Raw genomic sequence first — 24,148 nt, 5'->3', positions numbered from 1 at the left:
CGGTTGAGCTGTACCCCGTGTGGCACTTGTGTGTGATAGTGCATGTGTTTGGATATGTGGCCAGCACACACATACCTGTGTGGACCAATGGTTTCTGGAAACTGTGGGTGGGTCCCCTTCCAGTTCATATGCATGTGATGGTCCATGACACACCTGTGTCCTGGTGTGTGCTGCACATTTGCATGTCTGTCAGTAATGTGGCTGGGCCATGTGGCTGTCTGCCTGTGTTCCAGCAGGTTGGCTCGGTGTGGGTGTGTCATGGGACTGGGTACACAGCTGTAGTTCTGCCAGTTTGGGGGCCGTGCCTTTGTGCATAGTGTTGAAGTGTCCCCACCTGCTTGTGGTTCTGTGCATATCTGTGTACAGGGATCTGCTGGCTGCCCCAGCCGAGCCTGTGCTGGGGCCCACCTTCCCTTCGCTGGATCCGCTTAACCCTTCTGTGGAGAAAGAGGAACCTAGAGGACAAAGACCCAGCAGCCAGGCCTGCCAGCTGGGGCTCAAGTTACTGAGAGGGCAGGTCGGCGCCGCCCCCTCCCCGGCCCAGCTGGGCCCCAGCCTTCCCTGGCGCCCAGCGGGGCTGCCCCACAGGAGCCTCAGGAAGCAGCTGGTGTTGGGGGCGGGCGCTTTATTTGGGATGGGAGCTTGGTTGGGGTCCAGTGGCGGGCGGCAGGGCCCGGCTCGGCCGCAGTAGCAGAGCTGCATTGGGCACCAGCCCGGCGGCCTGCAGCGTGAGCTCATCCTCGCGGTAGACTTTGGGCGGGAACGCACTGAAGATCTCGAAGGCGTTTGGGTCCATGCCCCTGGGGACCGGGCAGAATAGATCAGGTCAGGTCGTGGGACCTGGGACCAGAGACCCACTGCCTCCTCCGTTGTGGCCCTGCACCCACCTGGCCTGGGCTAGCAGGGCTCTCACATCACCGACAGTGTCCTCAGGCCACATCATCAGCAGGAAGGCCTGCTCGCCGTTCTCAGACTTGATGCGCAGCACGGAGAGCGGTGGCACAGGCGACTCGGGAGACTCTTGGCTCCTGCGGGCCCAGAGGCCTTCAGTGCCCCCACAGCCCAACCCCCAGGTTCTCACCTCTCCACTCTGCCCTCACCTCTCACGCTCAGCAGCCAAGGCAGGCGTCTCCACCATGATCTCCTGGACTGGAAGAGGCCATGGGCAGCAGTTCTGGAAGGCATCGGTGGAGTGGACAGAGCCCTGAATCCTGCCAGTCACACCCCACCCCCACCCTTAGAGGGGACTTGTTCATGACGGGGAATTTATTAAACCAACGAGCCTAAGGGAGAGGTGGGGTGTTCTGTGTGAAGGAGAGTGCAAGCAGAGGCAATGGAACGGAAGCTTTGGGACACTGCCCCGTCATTCCCCCCAAGAAGACTTGAGATCCCTAAGTCTAGTCGGGGGGACAGAACCCCACACTCATGAAGACCAGGCTGGATGCTGAGGCCAGTGGGTCAGGAAAGATTTCCCTAGGGAAATGACTGGAGGAGGAGGAGGAGTCCTACGAGATAGAATGGGGGCAAGGGTATTCCAGGCAGCATGGGAAGGTCCCAGGTCAGGGAAGACTTCTGAGAGGAGATAATACTTTGGGGAAGTGTCAGTTTGTGGGACCGAAGCTGGGAATCAGGTTGGACTGGAAGAAAGAAAAGGTTAGGAGTGGGGAGCGGGGGGAGAGTAAAAAGACAGGACTTACCCAAGAACCACCAGAGGGTTCAATAAAAAGCCAAGATCCAGTTTACATTTTTAAAAGGAGGCTGGTTAGGGGAGGATACTTGGCAGGTCAGGAGTGGACGTGGAAGGTTAGACCACTGCAGTTGAGGGGGAGAGACATCCTAGACTAAGATGGTGGGCCGTGGGAATGGAGAGAAGGATGGACCCAGGAGAAGTTATGGGGACCAACAGATCAGATAGGACTTGGCAATGTGGGGCAAACGAGGTAGAGAGTCCTGGGAAACAGGTTTGCTACCTGTCACAGGAGGAGGAGCAGGCTGGGGCGTAAGGAGGAAGATGAGTAGTGTGAGGGCCCAGAAGGGCTCTCCAGAACTGAACTGGCTATTTTGGGCTGGAACTTGAGGGGGCGGCCTAGGCCTTGGGCCCACCTCTGGCCTAAATTCTGACTTTCCCCCCTCTTATAGCCACACCCTTGCCAACCCACCTGCTCTCTCTGTCCCAGTCCTGAGCCCTCACCAACTCGTTTCTAGAAGACAGTGGGACAGATCTGAGACACCCATCTCTCCACCTAGACCCTCCTCAGGGACCCCCAAGTCTGGGCCTCCACACAAAATACTGCTGTGGTGGGCTGGGCCAGGGTTGATGGTAAAGCCCCCAAGAAGGCTGGGGGAGGTGCCCTGGCCGGTGTGGCTTGGTTGGGGCCAATGCTGAAGGCAACTGATTGATGTTCTCTCCCTCTCTCTAAAATCAATTTTAAAAAAAAGGAAATCTTGCCTTTAAAAAAGGGAGAGAGAGACTGGGGGAGCTAGGGTTGGCCTCACCTGCAGGGCATGCCGGATGGGGCCCCGGATGTCAATCACCTCGCCTTGACGGATCACAAATTTGGGGAGCCTGTTCAGAAACTTCTCAGGGGTCATCCTGGAACCTGTGGAGAGGGCAGTGGGAGCCTCGTCACAGGGAGGGACTGAGAGTGATGATGGAGGAGGCCACCTGAACCTTGTCCTGTACAGCACCCCTGCCACCTGGCTCAGCCTCGGCCAACCTCACCTGGGTGCTCCGTGAGTGGGGGCTTTCGAATCCTCTGCATGCCTGTCACTCGGCCCTCACCTGGGAATGGGTCCAGCCCATCCTCTGGGTAAACCTGATTGCGCAGGTCACTCACCTGACAAGAAGGAAGGGAGACAGCGGCGGCAGGACCAGATCTTCAGTCTGGCTCCACCCCTACCCCTGCTTGCCCAGGCCCCAGGAATAGGCCAAGGGATAGTCTGATGCAACCCCTATTTTACAGGTATGGAAACGGGCTCTGGGACAGAGCAAGAGAGTTGTAGTTCATGCTATTGCATACATGGGCCCTTCCTGCAAGCCCTCACTGGAACCACAGTCCTGACATCCTCCTCAGAAAGCCCCTTCGGAAGCCGGCAGGGAGGGGAGGGATGAGGGTGTTAGGAGAGGGCAAAGCTCTTGCTGCCTATAGTTTGCAGTGCAGACCCCATCATTGCACATATCACCTCCCCAGGAAGGCACACCCCCTGAGCCCCTGTCTTGACATGGTCCCCCAATCATGACTCCCACTATTTTCCAAGCCATGGTGGTCCACACTCCCTCACATGCTCTCATTGTGCAACTAACACACCACCCTCTGGGACGTTGCCTCATGTGCTCCCATCACAGCACCCTTCATCTTACACACCAGCAGGGACCAGCTCCATCTCCTGTGCATTAGCCCCCATATATTCCTCTGCCCTGCCCCTCCCCCCACAATGGCACTACCTTCCATCCCAATCAGATGGCTCCTGGAGCCTCTAGGGGGAGCCCAGCTACTTTTGCACAGACTCCTCAGGGACTCCAGGCAGTCAAGTTGTCCCAAATGCTGGAGGCGGGGCAGTGGTTGAGGGCTGTGCCTTCGGAGTGCCAGCAGCGGGGCGCTGCCTGCTGCTCAGCTACAGGCTGTCTTGGCTGCTGCTATGTCAACTGTGGCCATGGCAGCATCCCCACGCCCTTCCCAGCCCGGCTTCAGGCTCACCTTCCTGAAGTTCATCAGATCGGGTCTCCTGAAGTGGGGCATCTGCTTCAAGCCTCAGACTGGGTGATGCCTGAGGAAACTGTTTATCCCCACCACCTCCCAAATCCCCACTTAGGGAGTAGCTGACTGGTTTGAGGAGCAGCTCATCACCTTAAAGGGGACCCCATCAGGGTACAGGCGCTGGAGCTCTGCAGGGAAGAAGCCGTCCAATATGTCTCGGAGGCAGCTCTATAGCGGGGAGAGGAAAGGTAAGGACTGGGCCTCAGGCTTACCCAGTGGATCATACTCTGGCCCAGGACTTAGCAGAGGTGGGGATGGGAGCTCTGTAAGTTTTGCATAGGACTGAGTGCCCATAGCGGGTAAACTGGGCCCCGCCACCTCCAACTAATGATGAACAGAGTGGGGAGCACCAGAGGCCTGTCTTCCCTTCCCCCAACTCTTACCTGTGTGGAGGGATCATGGAATGACCGGAAGGGCCCGTCAAATATCATCATGCCGTTCCGGTAGAGCTTCAGTGGGATGGGCTCAAGATCATGGAGCCGTGCTTCACCGGGCATTGGTGTCACCTGGGTGTCACCGTCTACTACCAGCTCACTGAGATCCTTCAGGCTGGCCAGCAGCCTGTCAAAGTCCACTTCAGGGGGCACCAATGAATCCGCTGGTAGAGGATAGACACCCATGAGCCTCTCTTCTTGGATGCCATGTGCCCTAGCAGCCCTGGCTTCCATGCCCTCCCCCATAATGAGCAGTGGCTTTAGCATCTCCTTAAGTGACCACCTGGGGAGGAGGAAGGACAGCTAACACTAGATAATAATAGCTATCTTCTATTGAACACATACTTTTTATTATTATTGATTTTAGAGCGGAAGGGAGAGGGAGAGAGAGATGGAAACCTCAATGATGAGAATCATTGATTGGCTGCCTCCTACACACCCTACACTGGGGATTGAGCCTGCAACCTGGGCATGTGCCCTGACCAGGAATCGAACCGTGACCTGGTTCATAGGTGGACGCTCAACCACTGAGCCATGTTGGCTGGGCTATTGAGTGCATACTTTGTGCTAGGGGTTTAATATCCATTGTCCCATTCTCTCGTCCTCCAACCCTGTGCTGTAGGGCTATAATCAGTCCATTTTTCCGATGAAGAAACTGAGGGTTAGAGAAGATTAATGGCATGCTTAGGGATGCACAGAGGAAGAGGCAAGAGCAGGATCTGATCTGTCTGTGTCAGGTGCTGGGTTAGCAGCTGGATTCCAAGAAGATGACCATGTAAGGGCTAGCTGGGAACAAGCACTCTGTCCAAGTTAGCTATTGTTACCAACTCGGCCTTGCAAAAAATGGACCTCAGGCCAACCCAGAGGCTGTGAGGCAGGGGTTATTTATCTCCATTTTACACAGGAGGAAACGGGCCCACAGAGATAAAAAATGACTTGTCCCAGGCCCCCAGGCAAGTTAGAGGAGGGGCTGACTCTAGAGTCTGTTTCTCTCGCCCACCTGCACTACCAGGAGAAAGAGGTCGCAGAAAGGACAGATGGCTACTAAGGAAGATGTCCGAACAGCTGCTGGGCAGAACAGATGTGGGGCAGATCTTGGGTATGCAACTATTTCTGGGTCACAGACCCTCTGAGAAGCTGACAGAAGCTCTGGCCTCCTGTTCTGAAAAACTGTGTTGCATATACAGCCGTGCATAAGCTGCAGGGGGTGCAGAAGGGGTGGTGGGACACCCGTGACAGATGCCAGAGCAGAAAGGGCAGAAGGCAGGGGCCTGTTTTCAGTCCTTGAAAGGACCTGGTTCCCCAGTAAGTCATCTCCTAGCGGGTAATCCTCACGCAGCGGTGACTGTTCGGGCCTTCTTGGAAGCTGTTTTTCACCAGGACAGCCACCCTGCCACAGGATGTGGGTCAGGGCTCTGGGGGCCTAATTCCTTTCCCCACAGTAGTAGTGGCTACACCAGGGGAAGTACAGATGTGGGTGGCCATTTCCTGTTGCCTTTGTGCTGCTGAAACAGTAGGCCCTGCTGTCCTTCCCCTCCCTCTCCTTCCCTTCCCTACTGCTATGGGGGCTGCACGGCCCCGGCTCCTCCCGGCGTCCCTGAGGCTCCCGAGAAAAGGTCCCAGAACACAGCATCCCTGGTCTGAGTCAGGACCATGTCAGGACGCTGTTTCCCTTTAACAACTACTTTCAGAACACACTGGGAAACCTAAAAATAACAGCAGAAAAGCTCAGCTTCAACGTCTGCCCTGCTCCCTGTATTCTTACAGGTGGGGAAAGCGAGGCCCAGAAAGGTGAGGCCAAGCCGACGTGGCCCAGGCAGACCCCGCCGAGCAGGGCCAGGAGGACCATCGGATCTGCTGCCTGATAGTCCAGCTGCCTCCTGGGGCCAGAGGGCTTTTTCTGGGAGCTGACAGGACATGGGGTGTTTGCCAGGGGAAGAGGCAGGCAGAAGCCTAGGGGAGGATGCCAAGAAGATATGAGAGGGAGTCCCGCCGATGTGGCTCAGTGGTTGAGCATCGACCCCATGAACCAGGAGGTTATGGTTGGATTCCTAGTCAGGGCACATGCCCAGGTTTTGGGCTGGATCCCCAGTAGGGAGTGTGCAGGAGGCAGCCGATCAGTGATTCTCTCTAGAATGAATGTTTCTATCCCTCTCTCCCTCTCCCTCTCTCTGAAATCAATAAAAACATTTATTAAAAAAATAATGAAAAAAAATAATAATGAGGGGGGAAAGGGTTTGCTGAGAAAATCAGCCCAACAGGTCTCAGCCGTGGGCTATGAGTGGAGAAGGGAAAGCAGGGTGGGCAGGGCGGTCCTGGGTGGAGCACTGTGCAGGTGAGGCACGGAGTCCCTGAGAAGGAACCGCAGCTTTGGGCAGAGCAGGGCTGAGAGGAGAAGGCAGGAAGAGCCCGTCATAACCAACACAAGCCGGCAGAAGCCCGACCCAGTGCAGCCAGGTGACCAGGGATAAGGCGGGTTAGAGGTCAAGTGAGGCATTTCCTCTCTGAGCTGCAGCTTTCCTCTGCATGAAATGGGCAGATAATGGGAATCGTCATCCTACCCACAAAATCCAACTGTCTACCGAGATGATAACAATGGCTCAGTGTTTACTTCACATGGAGCACCAGGGGCAGGTGTGCCACTCCCGTTCTGCAGACGAGGACGCTGGGCCTCGTAAGGCACCGTGCCCAGGGCCATGCAGCTTGCAGGATCGGGTGACGCTAAGCCTGTGTTCTCTGTGACCGCACGCTGCCTCTCAGTGTTGGTTCTTCGGACACTGCTCACTGGGGTCCCTTTCCAAGGAGAGGCGCAGCAAGAGCCTCTCTGAGGCCTCACTCAACTTGGAGGGCCCGTGGTTTTATGAAAAAGGGTAGTAGTTGGCCTGGAGAGCAAGTCCAAACTCCTTGGCCCAGCTCTGGGGACCGTCGGAGCCTGGGCTCCCCAGACCCCTCTCACTGGGGTCCCGCTTCCTGCTCTGGAGCCACAGTGCCAGGGCTGCTGCCTCCAAGCTGTGTGGCCCCGGGCGAGCGGGCCGGCTTCTCTGGGCCTCGGCTTCCTCTTCTATAAAACAAGCACAGTGGCAGGCCCGCTGCACGGGGCTGTCTGAGGAAGTGCTGGCGGCTGCGGCTGTGTCACTAGCCCCCCGTCCTCCTGCTCACTGCTGGGCTCAGGTGCTCTTTCACCACCTGCTCTGAGAAGCCTTGCCGGAAGCCCCTTCCCCTGAGGCTGGGCCCCGGTTCCGCCGGGGGTTCCTGAAGCCCCTGAGCCACTCCCTGCCCCTTGCCACAGGTGTCACAGGCTGTTGTAATTTGTTTGACTTTCCAACCACACCAAACGCTTCTTCTTTTTTTTTAATCTTCACCCAAGGGCATGTTTTTACTGATTTGAGAGAGAGAGGAAGAGAAGGAAACACCAATGTGAGAGCGAAACATCCATCAGTTGCCGCTAGCAGGTGCCCTGACAGGGGCTCAAACCTGCAACCAGGGTATGTGCCCTGACCAGGAATCGAACCCGTGACCTTTTGGTGTGGAGGAGGACGCTCCAACCAACTGAGCCACACCGGCCAGGGCGCAAACACTTCTTGAACCCAGGCTAGAGCATCCAGCCCTGGGCCTGGCCAAGAGAGGATGCTCAGGAAGCAGCTCCGAGAACATGTTAGGCCCAGAGGACCACGGCTATGCCCACACCCAGGGTCCTGCCCTCCTTGGGTCCATACTTGAGTGAAGGAGGCAGGGCGCCAATCAGTGACAATGGCATTGGTAAGTGCCAATGTCGGGGCTACAGAGCCCAGAGGAGGGAGGGCCAGACCCTGGCGCTATCAGCAGGTGCGTGGTGGGCCCGCATCGAGCTGGTTCTTCGCACCTTCGCTGGGAGGACCATCTGCTGCCATGAAAGACAAGGTAGCGCCCAGCATGTCCCATCTGCACCTCAGACTGGGGAACAGGAAATGAACCCACTCTTTCCACAAACCTGCAAGTCACGCCCTGCTCTGGGGACTTTACCCACATTCACTACTCTGCCAGGGCCACCCCCAAATCTCTGGCCCCTGCTGCGGAGCATCGCCGTCAGCTTGTCCCAGCGTGCTCTGATCACCCAGGCCTGGGCACCGGGGTACCACGCACCAATCACATGCATGTGCAATGCCAGGCCCACGGGAAAGCACTGTGCTGAGCACTCTAAGCCACTGGCTCATGGTCATTGTTCATCTACCAAGTGTCAGCCTGCAGAGCACTCCACAGGCACCGTGACACTGATGCTCTCGGTGGCCTAGACGTCAGTCATTCTACAGACGAGGACTCTAACGCACAGCCCCTTCCCACGTGCCCGGGGCCGCTGCAGGCGGCACAGTGCCTGGCACAGAGCAGGCACTCCGTGGGCATTTGTTTAAGCTGAGCCTCAGAGGGGAGAAAAGGGGACAAGGCACTTCAAGGGACACAGCACTGGCCTGGAGGGGAGTGAGGGTGGGGAGGAGTGTAGGCTGCCTGGGGTCCAGGTAAGGCCATTTCCAGGGGCTCAAAGGCAGCCCAAGGACAAGCCACGCTCCTGCAGCCCATGGAGTCTGTGGCTGCCTGAGCAGGGGAGGGAGGTTCCCACGTAAACAAAGAGGCTGGGGTTTGGGAGAAAGGGTGGTAGGCAGAGGTGGTAGCTGGAAGGGGGAGGGGATGACTGGATGGGGGGGATGAGGAGCTCAGTAGGGGGTAAGGGTGGGGGCACTGATCAGAGGGGGTCAGGGAAGGGGTGGTGAGGAGCTCAGGGGGACAGGGAAGGGGTGGTGAGGAGCTCAGAGGGGGTCAGGGGAGGGGTGGTGAGGAGCTCAGAGGGGGACAGGGAAGGGGTGGTGAGGAGCTCAGAGGGGGTCAGGGAAGGGGTGGTGAGGAGCTCAGAGGGGGTCAGGGAAGGGGTGGTGAGGAGCTCAGAGGGGGTCAGGGATGGGGTGGTGAGGAGCTCAGAGGGGGACAGGGATGGGGTGGTGAGGAGCTCAGAGGGGGTCAGGGAAGGGGTGGTGAGGAGCTCAGAGGGGGTCAGGGAAGGGGTGGTGAGGAGCTCAGAGGGGGACAGGGATGGGGTGGTGAGGAGCTCAGAGGGGGTCAGGGAAGGGGTGGTGAGGAGCTCAGAGGGGGTCAGGGAAGGGGTGGTGAGGAGCTCAGAGGGGGTCAGGGAAGGGGTGGTGAGGAGCTCAGAGGGGGTCAGGGATGGGGTGGTGAGGAGCTCAGAGGGGGACAGGGAAGGGGTGGTGAGGGCCTCAGAGGGGGTCAGGGAAGGGGTGGTGAGGAGCTCAGAGGGGGACAGGGAAGGGGTGGTGAGCTCAGAGGGGGTCAGGGAAGGGGTGGTGAGGAGCTCAGAGGGGGACAGGGAAGGGGTGGTGAGGGCCTCAGAGGGGGTCAGGGAAGGGGTGGTGAGGAGCTCAGAGGGGGACAGGGAAGGGGTGGTGAGGGGGTCAGGGAAGGGGTGGTGAGGGGGTCAGGGAAGGGGTGGTGAGGAGCTCAGAGGGGGTCAGGGAAGGGGTGGTGAGGAGCTCAGAGGGGGTCAGGGAAGGGGTGGTGAGGAGCTCAGAGGGGGTCAGGGAAGGGGTGGTGAGGAGCTCAGAGGGGGTCAGGGAAGGGGTGGTGAGCTCAGAGGGGGTCAGCGATGGGGTGGTGAGGAGCTCAGAGGGGGACAGGGAAGGGGTGGTGAGGAGCTCAGAGGGGGTCAGGGAAGGGGTGGTGAGCTCAGAGGGGGTCAGGGATGGGGTGGTGAGGAGCTCAGAGGGGGACAGGGAAGGGGTGGTGAGGAGCTCAGAGAGGGACAGGGAAGGGGTGGTGAGCTCAGAGTTCACTGGAGCTCTCAGCCCTGAGGCTCAATACCTGTTGTGACCAAAGAGGACTGTCCCTTTCATGTCTCCGAATACCCTGAAGCACCAATACCTGAAGCCCAGCAAGCATCCATTTGAGGCTCAAGTACTGGCGGGAAGGGTGAATCATCCAGCCCGCGGCCAAGCTCTCCCAAGGCTCCCCCTGCTGGGCCCTCTCCCCTGAGGCCAGAGTCCAGGCCCTAGAACACTGGAATGAGCCCCAGTAGATGCCCTGGCTCGGCTCGCCATTTCCCGGCCAGCTGCCCAGGCCTAGGACATGGTGTCCAACCTACGGAGGGAGAACCAGGGTCGGCAAGAGGCCAGCTGGTGGATCCGAGGGGCCCTTGGGGGAGGAGCAGGCTGGCATCTGGGGACAGGGCAGTGGAAGGGAGGATGGAGAGAAGCCAGGAGGGGAATCCCAGGAGCAAAAGCTGCTACAAATGAAAAACCTGGTGTTCATGGAAGGCAACAACCTTCCATTCTTTGAAGAGAATAGACCTGGCTTTCAGAAATGGCCAGTTCGTTCTACGATCTCAAATCCCTCTAGATATTAGCAATCGAATTAAAAATAAAAAACGGTGCCCTGGCCAGTGGTTGAGCATCGATGCCCTGGCCAGTGGTTGAGCATCGACCATGAACCAAGAGGTCACCGGTTCAATTCCCAGTCAGGGCACATGCCCAGGTTGCCGGCTCAATCCCAGCAGGAGGCAGCTGATCGATGTTTCTCATAGATGTTTCTATCTCTCTATCCCTCTCCCTTCTTCTCTAAAATTTAAATATACACTGGTATATATATAAATATAAATATTTCTTAAATAAAAAGTGGTTTCCTGGCTGGGTAGCTCATTTGGTTAGAGTGTCATCCCAATACACCAAGAATTAACCAGTGAATGCATAAATAAGTGAAACAACAAATCAATATCTCTCTCTCTCCCTTTCTCTCTCAAATCAATTTAAAAAATAAAAAAGTGGTGAGCCGAAACCGGTTTGGCTCAGTGGATAGAGCGTCGGCCTGCGGACTCAAGGGTCCCAGGTTCGATTCCAGTCAAGGGCATGTACCTTGGTTGCGGGCACATCCCCAGTGGGGGGGTGTGCAAGAGGCAGCTGATCGATGTTTCTCTCTCATCGATGTTCCTGACTCTCTATCCCTCTCCCTTCCTCTCTGTAAAAAATCAATTAAAAAAAAAAAAAAAAGTGGTGAGTCCCATAGAGGCAGGTAGATTCCAATGGTCTGGCTATAAATGAACCTGGAAAGGGAGCCCAAAGAGGGGGCTGAGCCTGGAATTGAGGGCCAGCGTCCAAAGCAGAGAGATGGCTTTTAAAAGCAACAACTTTTGGATGGATGACATTTTGTAAAAATGAGGTCTTATTGCATCTTATGTCTCTGGGTCTTTGAAAGATGAACAACAGAGAGTGAGGGGAGACCAGAGGAAGAACGTGGCGGCAGGTTAGGGTCAGTGGTGGAGGCCGAGGCCTTGCCCGCCTGTCTGGGGTCAGTGGCAGGTGTGGGGTGTCTCAGGCACCTGAGCGTGGAGGCAGGGGCCGGAATGAGATGGCCTCTGGATGCTTCTGGCCCAAAGGAGGCTGTTGGAGAATTCCCTTTGTGGGAGGGGTTGGGGCGAACCCCCTACTCTACCTGGCTTCCAGAACTTCTTGGCTATCATCCAGTCCTTGTCATCCTCTGAGCTGGTCATGTCCTCCGAGTCCTCACGGTCCCTGGGCTCGCCCACCCACTGCAGACCATAGTCACCGAGGAACCGCTGGAGGGGAGATGCCGGGGGCGCTGTCAGCTCAGTCCCTCTCCAGGGAAGAGGCGGCCTCGGCCCAGCCCCCAGCCTCAGGCCTCAGCTCCCAGAGCGGGCTGGGCAGAGGGGAGGGGGGCTCGGGGTCTTGGCAACTTTGTGGCTGTAAACTTGGGAAGCCACTTCGCCCCCTCGGGCCTCGGGCTCCTCCTTACACAGCGGAGATGACAGCACCTGCCCAATGAGCTTGTGAGGAGGACTCAGCAAGATAATCCCTATCAAGTACCCCGCACAGTGCCTGGCACAAGAACAACGAGGGCAGCCCTGAGGGCGGTGGGGAGCCAGGTGGACCTGGCCTGAGTGGGGGGAGGGGCAGGGATAGCTGCTCTGCAGGCCCGGGAGGATGGAGCCCCACATACAGCCTCCCTAGGGCTGGCTCTCACAACTCTGCCGCAGGAAAACTTGTGAATGGTCTACACTTCCTGTTGCTAGTTCCTCATCTCCCTCTCTCCTCAGCCCACTGCTCAGGTGCAGCTTCCAACAACCTGCCCGGCCAAACCCAGGGGGCACACTCTGTCTCCGTCTCTTGTAACACAGGCGGTTCCTGTTCGGTTCCACGTTGCCAGCCGTCCCCACTGAGATGTCTAACAGGCATCTCAGGATGAACTTGACCCACACGGTCACCACCCCCTGCCCCCACCTCCCAGACCTCTTCCCCTCCAGGTCTTCCGCATTCAGCCAACAGGAAACATAGGTGGGTCCCTCCTATGTGAGCCTTGCTGTATGAAACCCTCCGCCTAGGCCTCATCCATGGCGGTGCCTCTCCCTGCCGCCCCTGTGGGCTCCACCTCCCAGACGCCTCAAATCTGTCCACTCCACTGGTCTCCTCTGCTGCCACCCTCGTTCTAGCCTCCCTCAGCTCCCTCCCGGACAATTCAGGCGGAGCTTCTACCTGCCCCTTCCCCCACCCACTCCTCTAACTGAAACCTTCCTGTGGTTCCCCATTCCTGCAGAACTGAATCCAGCCCCACTCTGTGGGTGAGCCGCCGCCCCCTCCCCCCTCCCCGCCCCAGGCCGCCATGTGATCCCCACCGCCTCGCCTGGCTCTCCCTCTTGCTCCCACAACCACCCACCATAAGCCAGGTTTCTACGGTGGGAGGTGGAGCTGCTCATGTCTTCAGCCTGGTTTCTCCTTCCCTCATGTCCCCTCACCACCTCTAGATCTCTTGCCCAATGTCACCCGCAGGTGGACCAAATCTCTGTTGTGTCACCCACTGAAAATGTCATCATATCTGTGCACTTGTGTATGTTTCCGTGTCCTTGCTTATGTCTCTGTCCCTTCCAGACTTTCAGCCTCATGGGGGCGGGACCACATCTACCTCCCAGTGGCTGGGAAATAGGAGATACTTTGTATGAGTTCGTTAAACTAATGAAGCAATACGTGTGTGAATGATATGACCGGATGGGGCTGCGATACCCTCTGCCCTGTGGCAGCTGCTCAGAGGAGCCCACAGCCAGGTATGAGCAGGCCCGGGGCCGGGCGCTCAGCTGGGCCCGGCCGTGGGTTTGCTGCGGTGGCCTTAAGTTAGGTTGGGGCTTTGGAAGCCAACCCTACATGGAGAGGGAGAAGTTGGACCCCAGGAAGAGCTTCTGGTGGGGCCAGCGAGAGTGGCAGGCACTGACAAAGCACGCCCCCAGGACCCTCCCTGAAAGGTGGGTCCCTCCTGTGTGAGCCTCGCTGTATGAACGGGGCAAGTGACTCAGGGCGACTGAGATGCCACGTTCAGTTCAGGAAACACATATGGCCAGGTATCATGCTAGGTCCTGGGCTCGAGGTCCCCTCGGGGGAGGGAGGAGAGAGGTGAGGCCCTAAGGAAGCCCGGGACACAGAGCCTGCCCTGCTCAGTCAGAGAGGGGCTCCTGGGGAGACTGAGGATGAGTGGAACCTCGCTAGGGGAAGGTGGGGGGATACTGCAGGCAGCGGGATCAGCATGGGCCAAGGTCCTGAGGTGAGAAATCGCTCAATGTGGTCAAAGAACCAGAGGCAGGGCCCGTGGCTGGAGGGGAGTGTGGTTCAAGGTGAAACTGAAGCGGAAGCCCAGGCCGGAAGGAGTGTGCCCCACCCTGGACACCTTTCTGGCTGTCAGCTCCAGCTTAGTCCCGCGGAGGGACACCAGGGCAGGGCCCGGTGCGGGTGTGGCGAGGGGGCCGCAGAGGTGGGCTCTGCCCCCGATCCTGAGGGCAGACCGCCCTGGCCTCGGCCTCTCACCTCCATCTCCCCGACCTGCCGCCGCAGCTGCTCGCACAGCGCCTCCAGCTCCTCCTGCCGCTGCAGGGACATCTTGCCTTCAGGAGAGATGGGGAGGGTTCCGCTGCCCCAGCATGGAGGCTGCCGGGCTGCCTGGACCAGAGCTGTGCCCTGAGGTCATCTGAAGAAGCTGCCCCTTGAGAACTCCGGGGACCCCCTGAGAATGGCCTCGAGCCTCTCTCCCTGACCCTGACAAGGGAGGCCCTCCTGACCCTGAGGAGGTCGCCACCCTCCTGAGGCTGCGCCTGCCCTCGGGGGACTCAGTCCCGAGTTGGAGGGCGCCATCCCAAAAGTGTCACTGCCCCTCTGGGCTCAGCTGTCCAGACCCCACCACCGGATGCCTTGGAGCCCTGGTGCCCAGGGGCCACCGGCCCAGGGGAGGTGCCACGGGAGGGCCGAGCGGCCACTGGGAGAGCCTCTTACCCTTCTGCTCCTGGAGGATCGTCACCAAGTCCTCAAGGGCCTGTATTTTCTCATCCTGCAGCGACAAGACGGGGAGCCAGGTGTGGGGAGGGGGGGGGCAGGCCTGGTGGTTCCAAGAGCCCAAGGGAGCCCCTTCCAGAGGGAAGATCGGGAATGTGTGCCTCTGTGGGGCCTAGGGAGCTTAAAGCCCCTGCCCCCCTTTGGCATAACCACTGCTCCTGCACCTCAGATGACCCTTGAGGTGCCACGGAGGTAGGGGAAGCTGTGGAGGTCCCCTGAGTGCCCCAGAACTCCGAGGTCTACGGGCCTCGCCCAGCTGTGGAGAACACCCCTACCCTCTCTCCTCAGGTCACAGGGACCCATCAGTCTCAGGCCACACCTGGCCCTCGACTGGGCAGTTCAGTGTGGAGATGGTTCTAGAACCCACCCACCCTGGCCCACTGCAGTAGTAGCCTCACTGGTCACACCAGCCTGGACCCCCGCCCCCTTCAGACTGGACCCTGGCCGTGTCCCCACAGGGGTCCCACCTTGGACAGCATCTGGTCAGCCTGGGCCTTCACCAGCTCCTCCAGGTCCTGCACCTTCCTTGCCATGGTGGTCAGCAGCTCCCCATTTTGGGACCCAGCAGCTGCCAATCAGACAGAGTCCTAGAGCCCATGGCTAGAGCTGAGGCTGAGGTATGGGGGTCCTGGGAGGGGGAGAGGGATCCCCAGGAGTGGAAATAAGGGTAATAACAGCTGTCGCCTAGATAAGAGGGGCCACTCTAAACACTTTCATGTCAACTCGTGCAATCCTTACAACATGCCTCTGAGGAAATGCTGCTTGAGGAAACTGAGGCACAGAGAGATTCAGTAAACTGTCCAATGGTACGAGCGGGTGCTCTGAGGAGGGAACAGCAAACCATGTGGACTGTTCTGTGCGGAGCGGTGAGAGGACAGGCGAGCCCTGAGGGCACAGACACTGGTGAGAAGTAAACGGAGAGCAGTGACGGGCCCTTTAAGCGGAGGAGCTGCTCGCTGTGATCACTACTGAGTCCCCCGCGGGGAGGACACTGGCTTTGTGACTGAGTGGCTGTGGGCCAGGCTCTTTCTGCCTCCTCTTCCCTCTCAACTCCCCTCCCTACCATTTAAGTGGCTGGGTGTTTGGTGGAGGATCCCCTCAGCGAATCCTCACCTCAACATGCTGACCTGGGTGTCCCCAGGCCCAGGTCACAGAAGAGGGGACGGAGATGCAGAGAAGGAAGTAGCTTATCTGAGATACACAGCTAGTGGAGAATTCTAACTGCATCCCAGCTCCTCCACTCCCAGCTCCGACCCTGCCCCTGCCCAGCGCTCCGCCCAGCTCCTCCTGTCTGCAGGTCTCCCCTTTGCCAGGCCTGATCAATCCTACCTCCTCCGGAAAGCTTCCCTGATGAGCCCCGTCCCCCTCTAGGCACCTACATGATCTGATCGCAGTGTCACCACGCCCTCTGGGTGGTGTGGGCCAGGCGAGGAGGGCTACCTAGGGACTTTGGGCCTTGCCCAGAGCCCTGCAAAGCAGGAAGCAGATAGCTGAAGGCAGAGCTTCACCCTCAGGCCCTTCACTGCTCTGACCCTGGATCCTGGGCACTCGGACATTACACTTGATGCCTCCAGCCTGGCCTGGGGCGTGGCCATACCTCCTGAGCTAAGAGTGGGGCCCAATTAGCTTTATGCCAAACCCGGCCCTGGATGGGTCTCGGGGGGCAGGACCATGGCCATGGTCAGCCAGAAATGGGAACAGCTGTCCCAGATCCAGCAGGTGGGGGAGTAGGCGCATGCCCCTCTGGGCCTCTCTCCTCTGGGGCCCTCTCCTGCTGCTGGGAACCCAGACCCCTTTGGGCCTCTGCTCTCACCTTGCCTACCCACAGGAGCTCCTATGCCACCATAGCAGGAAGGCACAGAGAAGTTTTCCTCTGAGTCTTGTCCATCATTCAGCACGTTCACTGCATCTTCTGCAGACACAGAGCCCAGGTCACTGCTGGGGCTAAGGCCCAGAGCAAGCTGGGGCCCTGGCCAAGATGCAGCAGCCTGCATTCTGTTCCCCCAAACAAACGAGGACGGAAAATGGGATGTTGGCGAGCACGAATCCAACGAGAACAGGCCTCTCCTTAGAGTTCTCCCAGCCTGGCTCTTGGGGGGACCCCGGTGGGGGCAAGAGTGGGGTTGAGATGCAAAGATCTAAGCCTGCAGGAGCCAGAGCAGTGATGTGAGGACAGGGGTTCCGGGAGAAACGGGTGACATGGGCTGGAGGAGGCTGTTTGGGGAAGGAGGGCTGGGGTTTGGCCCCCTCTGGATTCTCAGCACTCACCAGTCAACCCCAAGGTGGGTGGAGGGGTTCAAATGTTAGGGATGGCATCTCTGCTAGGGGTGTAGGGCCTCCTACGGAGAGCTGCCAAGAGGAAGCCCTGTCCTCAGGAGGGGTGGGAGCTGCAGGTGAAACTGAGGCTGGGCCAGCCGCTCTGGCGGACAGAAGTGTTCATTGTGCTTTCTCTCCCTCTGCCCAACCACAAGGAGACGTGGCAGGCGGGAGGTGAGGAAGACACAAGGGCAGAGCCCTCACTCACCGTTTCCGTAGAGTTTTATCCCTCGCCTCCTGGGAATCCGGGCAGGAAGGAGAAGGAAGACAGACACGTTAGGACCCCCTGGAATGCCATCAGGGGAGAGGCCCTGGGCACCAAGCCCCCGGCCAAGCCCGAAGGAGATGGAGGGTGGGCCTCTGCCTCCTGAGGACAGCCACCCCCCAATCCCATCCTGGCACTGGGACGAGCAGGCTTCAGGGGATCCACCTCCTCCCAGCGGAGGACAGGGGAGCCGGAGGGCAGAGTCTGGGGTGGAAGAGAGTCCCGAAGTCAAGGAGCCCAGCCCCAGCTCTGCTTTGAAATGGTGTGGGACCCCAGGCCTGTCCCTCAACCCCTCTGGATCCCCTTGGTCTACGAATGATCCAAGTGATGTTCATAAGAGCAACAAAGTTTAAAAAAAAAATTATTTGGTTCGGCCAGTGGCTGATCGTCGACCTATGAACCAGGACGGATTCCCGGTCAGGGCACACACCGAGGTTATGAGCTCTATCCCCAGTCGGGGGTGGGCAGGAGGCAGCCAATCAATGATTCTCTCTCATCATTGATGTTTCTGTCTCTCTCCCCGTCTCCCTTCCTCTCCGGAAAGATGAAAATGCTAGACAGATGTAAAGAATTCCCTTTCCTAAGAGCCCAGCACATGGCAGGGCCCAGAACAGGTGCCCCACCAGTGTTTGCACAATTAATGCGAATGAATAAGTAGATGGATGCTAAGCTACTCGCATGGAGCCCAAACCTTACTAGAGGGCACAACCCAGTGTGTGCTTGACCACGGAGAGCCTCTCAGAAGCTAGAGAAGGAGAAGGTGGTCAGGGAAAGCTACGTGAATCCTCAGTGCTCTCCCCAAGACACTAGGAGTCATTCTTCTTGTCCAGGGAGGAGCAAGGGAGAGATGGGGGAATTCCTACCCTGAATTCACAGTCTCCGACAGCAAGGGCACTTTCCGGGTCTTGCCAAGGGAGGACAAAGGTGAGCTCATAGTTCTTCTAGATTTTAGTTGTCAGGAACTCCCTGAGTAGAAAGAAGTCAGACCGAAGGGTCAAGGGTTCTATTCCCAGTCAAGGGCACATGCCTGGGTTGTAGGTTCGATCCCCCGGCCCAGGTCGGGAAGCAACCAGTTGATGTGTCTCTCTTACATCTATGTTTCTCTCTTTCTCTCCCTCCTCCCCTCCCTTCCACTCTCTAAAAAAGCAAAGGAGAAAATATCCTTATATGAGGATTAACAAAGGAAAAAAAAAAAAAGAAGTCAGCCCTGGGAGTCACTCCCTCAGGACCAGGAAGTGGCCTGAAACTCTCTCTTCCTTGGTTATGTTCCCAAAAAGGAACACTGTCCAGGGAGTGTCAGCTCACTTCTTCCCACTGCTCCTGCTGAGGATTCTGGAGGCAGCTGGGCCTCAGGACCCCGGTGATCAATATCCACCTGCTCCTCCAGATATCCCGCTCCTGCTTGGACCCCAGAGGCCTCTGTCCTGGGAACGGGCATTGGGGATGGAGTAGGCTGCGGAAATGTGCCAGAAGCCCGGGACTTGCCCAAACTTAGAGCCCAGTCATGAGACTACCCAAGAGGCCTGGGGCTTTTGTCCATCCGTCAAGGAGCTGGTCAACACAAAGTTTAGGTGCCCCCTCCCCTCCCACCAGAGCCAGAGAGGGGCAACCCAAGGGCAGGATTCAACCAAGACACAGTCCACATGGCAGGGAGGTCAAGAAGCCAGGCTGCTGGCCCTGGCCAGGTAGCTCAGTTGGTTAGAGTGTCATCCCGATGCACCAAGGTTGCAAGTTCGATCCCCAGTCAGGGCACATACAAGAAGCAACCAATGAATGCATACACAAGTGGGACACAAATCAATGTGTTTGTGTGTGTCTCTCCCTCCCCCTCTCTAAAATCAATCAATTTTTTTTTAATTAAAAAAAAAAAGAATCCAGGCTCTAGACAGGTTCTGTCATTCACCAGTGTAACCCCGACCTTGGTTCCTTTGTGGGGATGGGAATGGTATCAGGGAGGGTTACCCATGGGATTCAAAAATAACATACATATCACAGAGTTCTCATCACAACCAATTTTAGAGCATTTTCATTATTCTAATGAGCCCTATGCACTGTGCCTTTAGTCCCTAAAACAGGCCTGCATAATCTCCCACCAGACCTGTATCCCTTCCTTCTCCAAATGCTCATCACCATGACCCCCTCAAAAGAAACTAGTCAAAAAGACAGAAATTGGAGTGGGTTGAGGTGGAAGAGGGCATAGAGGCAATAAATGGTGTTGGAAAAGGTAAAATAAAATAAGACAGAAATTAAGTCTTGTTGAGGATGTAGGGAAATTGGATTGTAATTTTTTGGGCTGTAAAATGGTGCAGCTGCTTTGCATTTCTTTAAATGCAAACAGTATGCATTTCTTTAAAAGATTAAACACACTTACCTTATGGCCTAGCAATTCCACTCCTAGGCATATACCCAAGAGAAATGAAAACTTATGTCCACACAAAAACTTGTATACATGTTCATAGCAGCATTATTTAGAGCAGCTAGAAAGTGGAAACCCAAATGTCCATCAATCAATCAATGAATAGACAAATGTGGTATAACTTTATAATGGAATATTATTGGACAATTTAAAAAAGGAATGAGGCCCGGCCGGCATGGCTCAGTGGTTGAACATTCACCTATGAACACATGCCGGGGTTGTGGGCTCGATCTGCAGTGTGGGGCATGCAGGAGGCAGCCAATCAATGATTCTCTCTCATCGTTGATGTTTCTCTCTCTCCCTCTGCCTTCCTCTCTGAAATCAATTAAAAAAAAAAAAAGGAATGAAATACATGCTATAAAGTTAATGGACCTTGAAAACATTATGCTGAAGGGAAGAAGTCAATCACAAATACTACATATTTTTATGGTTCCATTTATATGAAATGTCCAAAATGTGCATTTCATATAGTGACCAAGCAGATTAGTGGTGGCCTCGGGCTGGGGCTGCTGTGGAGTAAATGGGAGGTAACTGCTAAAGGGTACAGAGTGTCCTTTTTGGCTGATGAAAAGTTCTAAAATTCACTGGGGTGATGGTTGCACAACCCTATGAATATACTAAAAACTATTAAAATTTACATTTTAAAGGGGTGAATTACATCTCAATAAAGCAATCATAGAAAATAAAGGGGGACCCTCGCCGGTGTGGCTCTGGAGATAGAACTTCAGCCTGTGGACTGAAGGGTCCTGGGTTCGATTCCGGTTAAGGGATCATTCACCTATGAACATATGCCTGGCTTGTGGGCTCAATGCCCAGTGTGGGGCCTGCAGGAGGCAGCGGATCAATGACTCTCTCGCATCATTGATGTCTCTATCTCTCTTTCCCTCTTCCTCTCTGAAATCAATAAAAATATATTTAAAAAAGCTGGGGGGGAGAGACCTGGTCCCCAAACCAAACCCAACATCTTTCCCCTTCTTAATGGGACCTCATCATCCAACCACAACATTTTTCTCTCCTTCCTTCTCTCTTAATCCCATCCTATCGGGTACCAGATCCTGCAGGTAAAACTCCCATGTTTCTCACACATAACTCCTCCTTCCTATGCCCACTGTTGGCCATTCTAGTGCGGCTTTCACTGTCCTTCTTTGGGGCTGTCACAATGGCCCACAATTGACTTCCCTTTTTCCACTCTCACTCCAGGCCAGTCCAACAATGTCTCCAGATAAACTTTCCCAGGATTATAGGAGACCCCTGAGAGCCACGACTATATCTTTCCATCAGTCTGGGCACTCCTGGCCGCGGGGCTCCTATTCCCTCAGACCTGGGGTCCCTGAGGATAGAGCCATGTCACCTGGGGACTTCCCGGGGGCAAACTGTGTCTTCCCCGTCAGGCCTGGGACGCCTAAAGGTTGCACTGTTTCCCCCCTTAAGGTTTGGGCTTTGAGGGAAAAGCTGTGTCTACACCTTTGGGGCCCGAGTCAAGACTGTGCTTGACTGACATCTTTCATCGCTACTCGGCCTGTTTGTTGGCGCCCCCAAGTCCGGGTGCTCCCAGTGCCTGCCGGCCCGGCAAGCTGCACGCCAGCACTCCCTGGATCCCCAAATAATATTCCACTATAGGGGCATACCACAGTTGTTCATTCATTCATTGACTGATGGGCATTTGGGTTTCCATTTTTTATAGCGCTCTCGGAGAGACCAATTTCATCACCTAACCCCGCCCTGGGAGCCGCGTCGCCTCCTCCACGCGTGGCCATGGTAGGTAGGACCCGAATCCGATCCCAGGACGCGGGGGGCCTGCGGGGGGGCCTGCGGGGGGAGCCGGCCCGCTGGGACCTCTGGGCCCTCGGTACTCTTGGGGCGAGGCCCCAGGATGCGTGGAGTACTCCGCGGGCAAAACGACCCTGGTCGGGACTCACCAGGCAGGGCCAAGGAGCCGTCCCGCGGCACCGCCATCTTGTTGTCACGCGGTTTCCCAGGCGACCAGGCTCGTCTGCTTCCCATTGGCTAATCCGAGGGGGGCGGGGTCTCTGCGCCACTAGCTGGCGGCGGAGCGGAGTATCTAATGCCGCCGTTTTTGCTGAATTGACTTGGGGGTGAATTATCCCTTCGAGCCTGTTTCCCCCTCTAATCCTACAGTATTTGGAGGGGGCTATTTTGAGTATGAATTGAAATGATGCAGGTACTTAATAAATGTTTCTTAAATCTGAATTTCTCTGAAGACTTCTTGACCAGACGGAACTCTGAAGGGACGCTCCTATTACAGTTCCTTTGTGTAAAAGTTCGTGTGAGACACTTCCCTCCCTGAACCTCATCGGTAAAATTAAGGGGTTAGATTGGAGCAGCTAGGTAGTCAAGAGCGTGGAACATGGACTTTGGGCTGGCTCCTGCCTTGTGCGCCCTTGGGCAAGTTACTCAGCTTAGTTCCTTAATCTATATAATGGGGATGATACCCACCTTACCGAGTTTCCATGAGGATGAAATGAGAGAATTCATACAAGGTACCTGTCCCAACACCCATGCAGCGTAAGTCTTAACTGCCATCATCTTTATCCCTCAGCCTTCAGTGGTGATGGTCTGGGATTCTATGACTTCTGATCTCAGGCACCCATGACATGGGCTCAACCACCAAAGCCCTTTCTCTGTGTGTCTCAGACCGCACTTTTTAATAGTTTCCACTAAAGGCCCGGTGCACAAAATTCGTGCACTGGGGGGCAGTCCCTCAGTCTGGCCTGCACCCTCTCACAGTCCAGGAGCCCTTGGGGGATGTCCGACTGATGGCTTAGGCCTGCTCCCCACGGGGAGCAGCAGTGGGACATTCTTAGTGCTGCTGCAGGGGCAGGAGCTCGGCAGCTGTAAGCCGGGCTTCTGGTTGAGTGATGCTCCCCCTGTGGGAGTGCACTGACCACCAGGGAGCAGCTCCTGCATTGAGCGTCTGCCTCCTGGTGGTCAGTGCACATCATAGCGACCGGTCGTTCCACCGTTGGGCCGAAACCCCGCTCTCTGATATCCCCCGAGGGGTCCTGGATTGTGAGAGGGCGCAGGCCAGGCTGAGGGACCCTACTGGTGCACATTGGGGCCAGGGAGGGACACGGGAGGTTGGCCAGCCGGGGAGGGACCACAGGAGGGCTCCAGGCTGTGTCAGGCCCACCTCACTCAGTTCTGATGGGCCAGACCCCAGCAGCAAGCTAACCTAGCAGTCAGAGCGTCTGCCCCCTGGTGGTCAGTGCACATCATAGAGAGCAGTTGAGTGGCCTTAGCATACATTAGCATATTATGCTTTGATTGGTTGAATGGCCGACTGGATGACTGGACACTTAGCATATTAAGCTTTTGTTATATAGGATTTGACTTTCTAGCCTACTGCATTCAAGGGAGGGCAGGCTCTTTGAGGCATTCTTGACACACCAATTGGAGGCTGAAGGAAGCTAGCTACCAATTAATGAGTGCCTTCTAAGTGCCCAATGCCAACATTATGAGGTTTCCAGAAGAGAAAACTGAAGCACAGATAAATGAAGTGACTTGCTTAAGACTATGCAGGTAGGCTCCACCTGCGTGGCTCAGTGGTTGAGTGTCAGGAGGTCACGGTTGGATTCCTGGGCACATGTCTGGGTTTCGGGCTGGATCCCCAGTGTGGAGCGTGCAGGAGGCAGCCAATCAACGATTCTGTCTTATCATTGATTTTTCTATCTCTCTATCCCTCTCCCTCTTCTCTGAAATAAAAAAAAAAAAAAATTTTTTTTTTTTAAAAAGTCTATGCAGGTAGAAAGCAGTAGAAGTAGATTAAAACCCAGAACTGCCTGTCTCTAGAGTCTGGAAGTTCCCACTTTAGTAAAACAGGCAGGCAAAGGTAAGCCAAGTTGTAGCTGGTACGTGCCCACTGCCAAAGAAGGGGTTCAGGTAGAAAGTGTGACCGGAAGTTGGACCTGGGAGAGTTCTCTTACTGCTGAGCTGCTCCCAGAAAATTCTCTGAGGCTTGATGTATGAGATAAGAAATTTGAGGTCATCCTGGGGCCAAGTGTTTTTGGGTGGGTTGGAGCCATGGTCAGGGGATTAGCAACCTTATACTGTTACCTAGCTGTGTTCCTTCAGCAAGGACCAACAGCATGGGAATTGGGGCGGGGGGCGGGGGGGCTCTGGCCTCGTGAGACCTACTGTGTTCTGTTCACTGCTTCCTGCCCCAGCAAGACTGGGAAGCATGAATTGGCATATACCTAGGCATCAGGCTTTACCACGTACCTTCCTCCTACCCAGGACCCTACGATATCCTGAAGCAGGCACTCAGCAAGCATCTAGTTTGTGTGAGGGAGATGGGAGCCCTTTAACCTGGCGGGCCATTTTATTTTATTTTTTAATAACATTTATTGGGGAAAGTCAGAGCCTTATTATGAAAGTATGCATTTTCATTGTAGAAATTTGGAAAATAATAATAGCTATATTATGGGTCATATATGAGACTATATTATGGGTCAGCATAGCTTAAGTCTATGAGGCTGGGCTCTGTCACTCACTAGCTGGCTGTTCCTGCTGAAGCGACTGCCCTTTTCTGAGCCTCAGTTTCTGTATCTGTAATAGAGATTCTAATAAAAACCTAC

The 24,148-nt window shown here is 56.1% G+C and overlaps 1 protein-coding gene across 1 annotated transcript; it reads right to left on the bottom strand.

Annotated features, from left to right (window-relative positions):
* Positions 1-19: 19 nt before the first annotated feature.
* On the bottom strand, positions 20-21,489 carry UBXN11 (UBX domain protein 11). Its single transcript, XM_079776703.1, has 15 exons — positions 21,473-21,489; positions 18,001-18,103; positions 17,081-17,109; positions 16,370-16,468; positions 15,024-15,124; positions 14,497-14,551; positions 14,035-14,111; positions 11,660-11,783; positions 4,142-4,356; positions 3,849-3,926; positions 2,723-2,837; positions 2,497-2,600; positions 1,101-1,174; positions 888-1,028; positions 20-800 (listed from the first exon to the last, which is right to left on the bottom strand). The coding sequence occupies exons 2-15, from the start codon at positions 18,069-18,071 to the stop codon at positions 626-628; spliced, it is 1,458 nt and encodes a 485-aa protein (XP_079632829.1). The 5' UTR covers positions 18,072-18,103; positions 21,473-21,489; the 3' UTR covers positions 20-625.
* Positions 21,490-24,148: the final 2,659 nt, after the last annotated feature.

This window comes from Cnephaeus nilssonii, assembly GCF_951640355.1.
Source record: "Cnephaeus nilssonii genome assembly, chromosome: 7".
In the NCBI taxonomy this organism is placed as follows: Eukaryota; Metazoa; Chordata; class Mammalia; order Chiroptera; family Vespertilionidae; genus Cnephaeus; species Cnephaeus nilssonii.
Note: the sequence above shows the minus strand (reverse complement) of the source record. Positions and strands in the feature narration are given on the sequence as shown.

Bases quoted from the DNA above. Each gene is read 5' to 3' on its own strand.
- UBXN11 (XM_079776703.1), bottom strand. From the start codon at position 18,071: ATGAGCTCACCTTTGTCCTCCCTTGGCAAGACCCGGAAAGTGCCCTTG. The intron at 17,110-18,000 runs GTAGGAATTCCC...CCGGATTCCCAG, and splicing joins TCGGAGACTGTGAATTCAGG to GAGGCGAGGGATAAAACTCT. The intron at 3,927-4,141 runs GTAAGAGTTGGG...TCCCCGCTATAG, and splicing joins TCCATGATCCCTCCACACAG to AGCTGCCTCCGAGACATATT.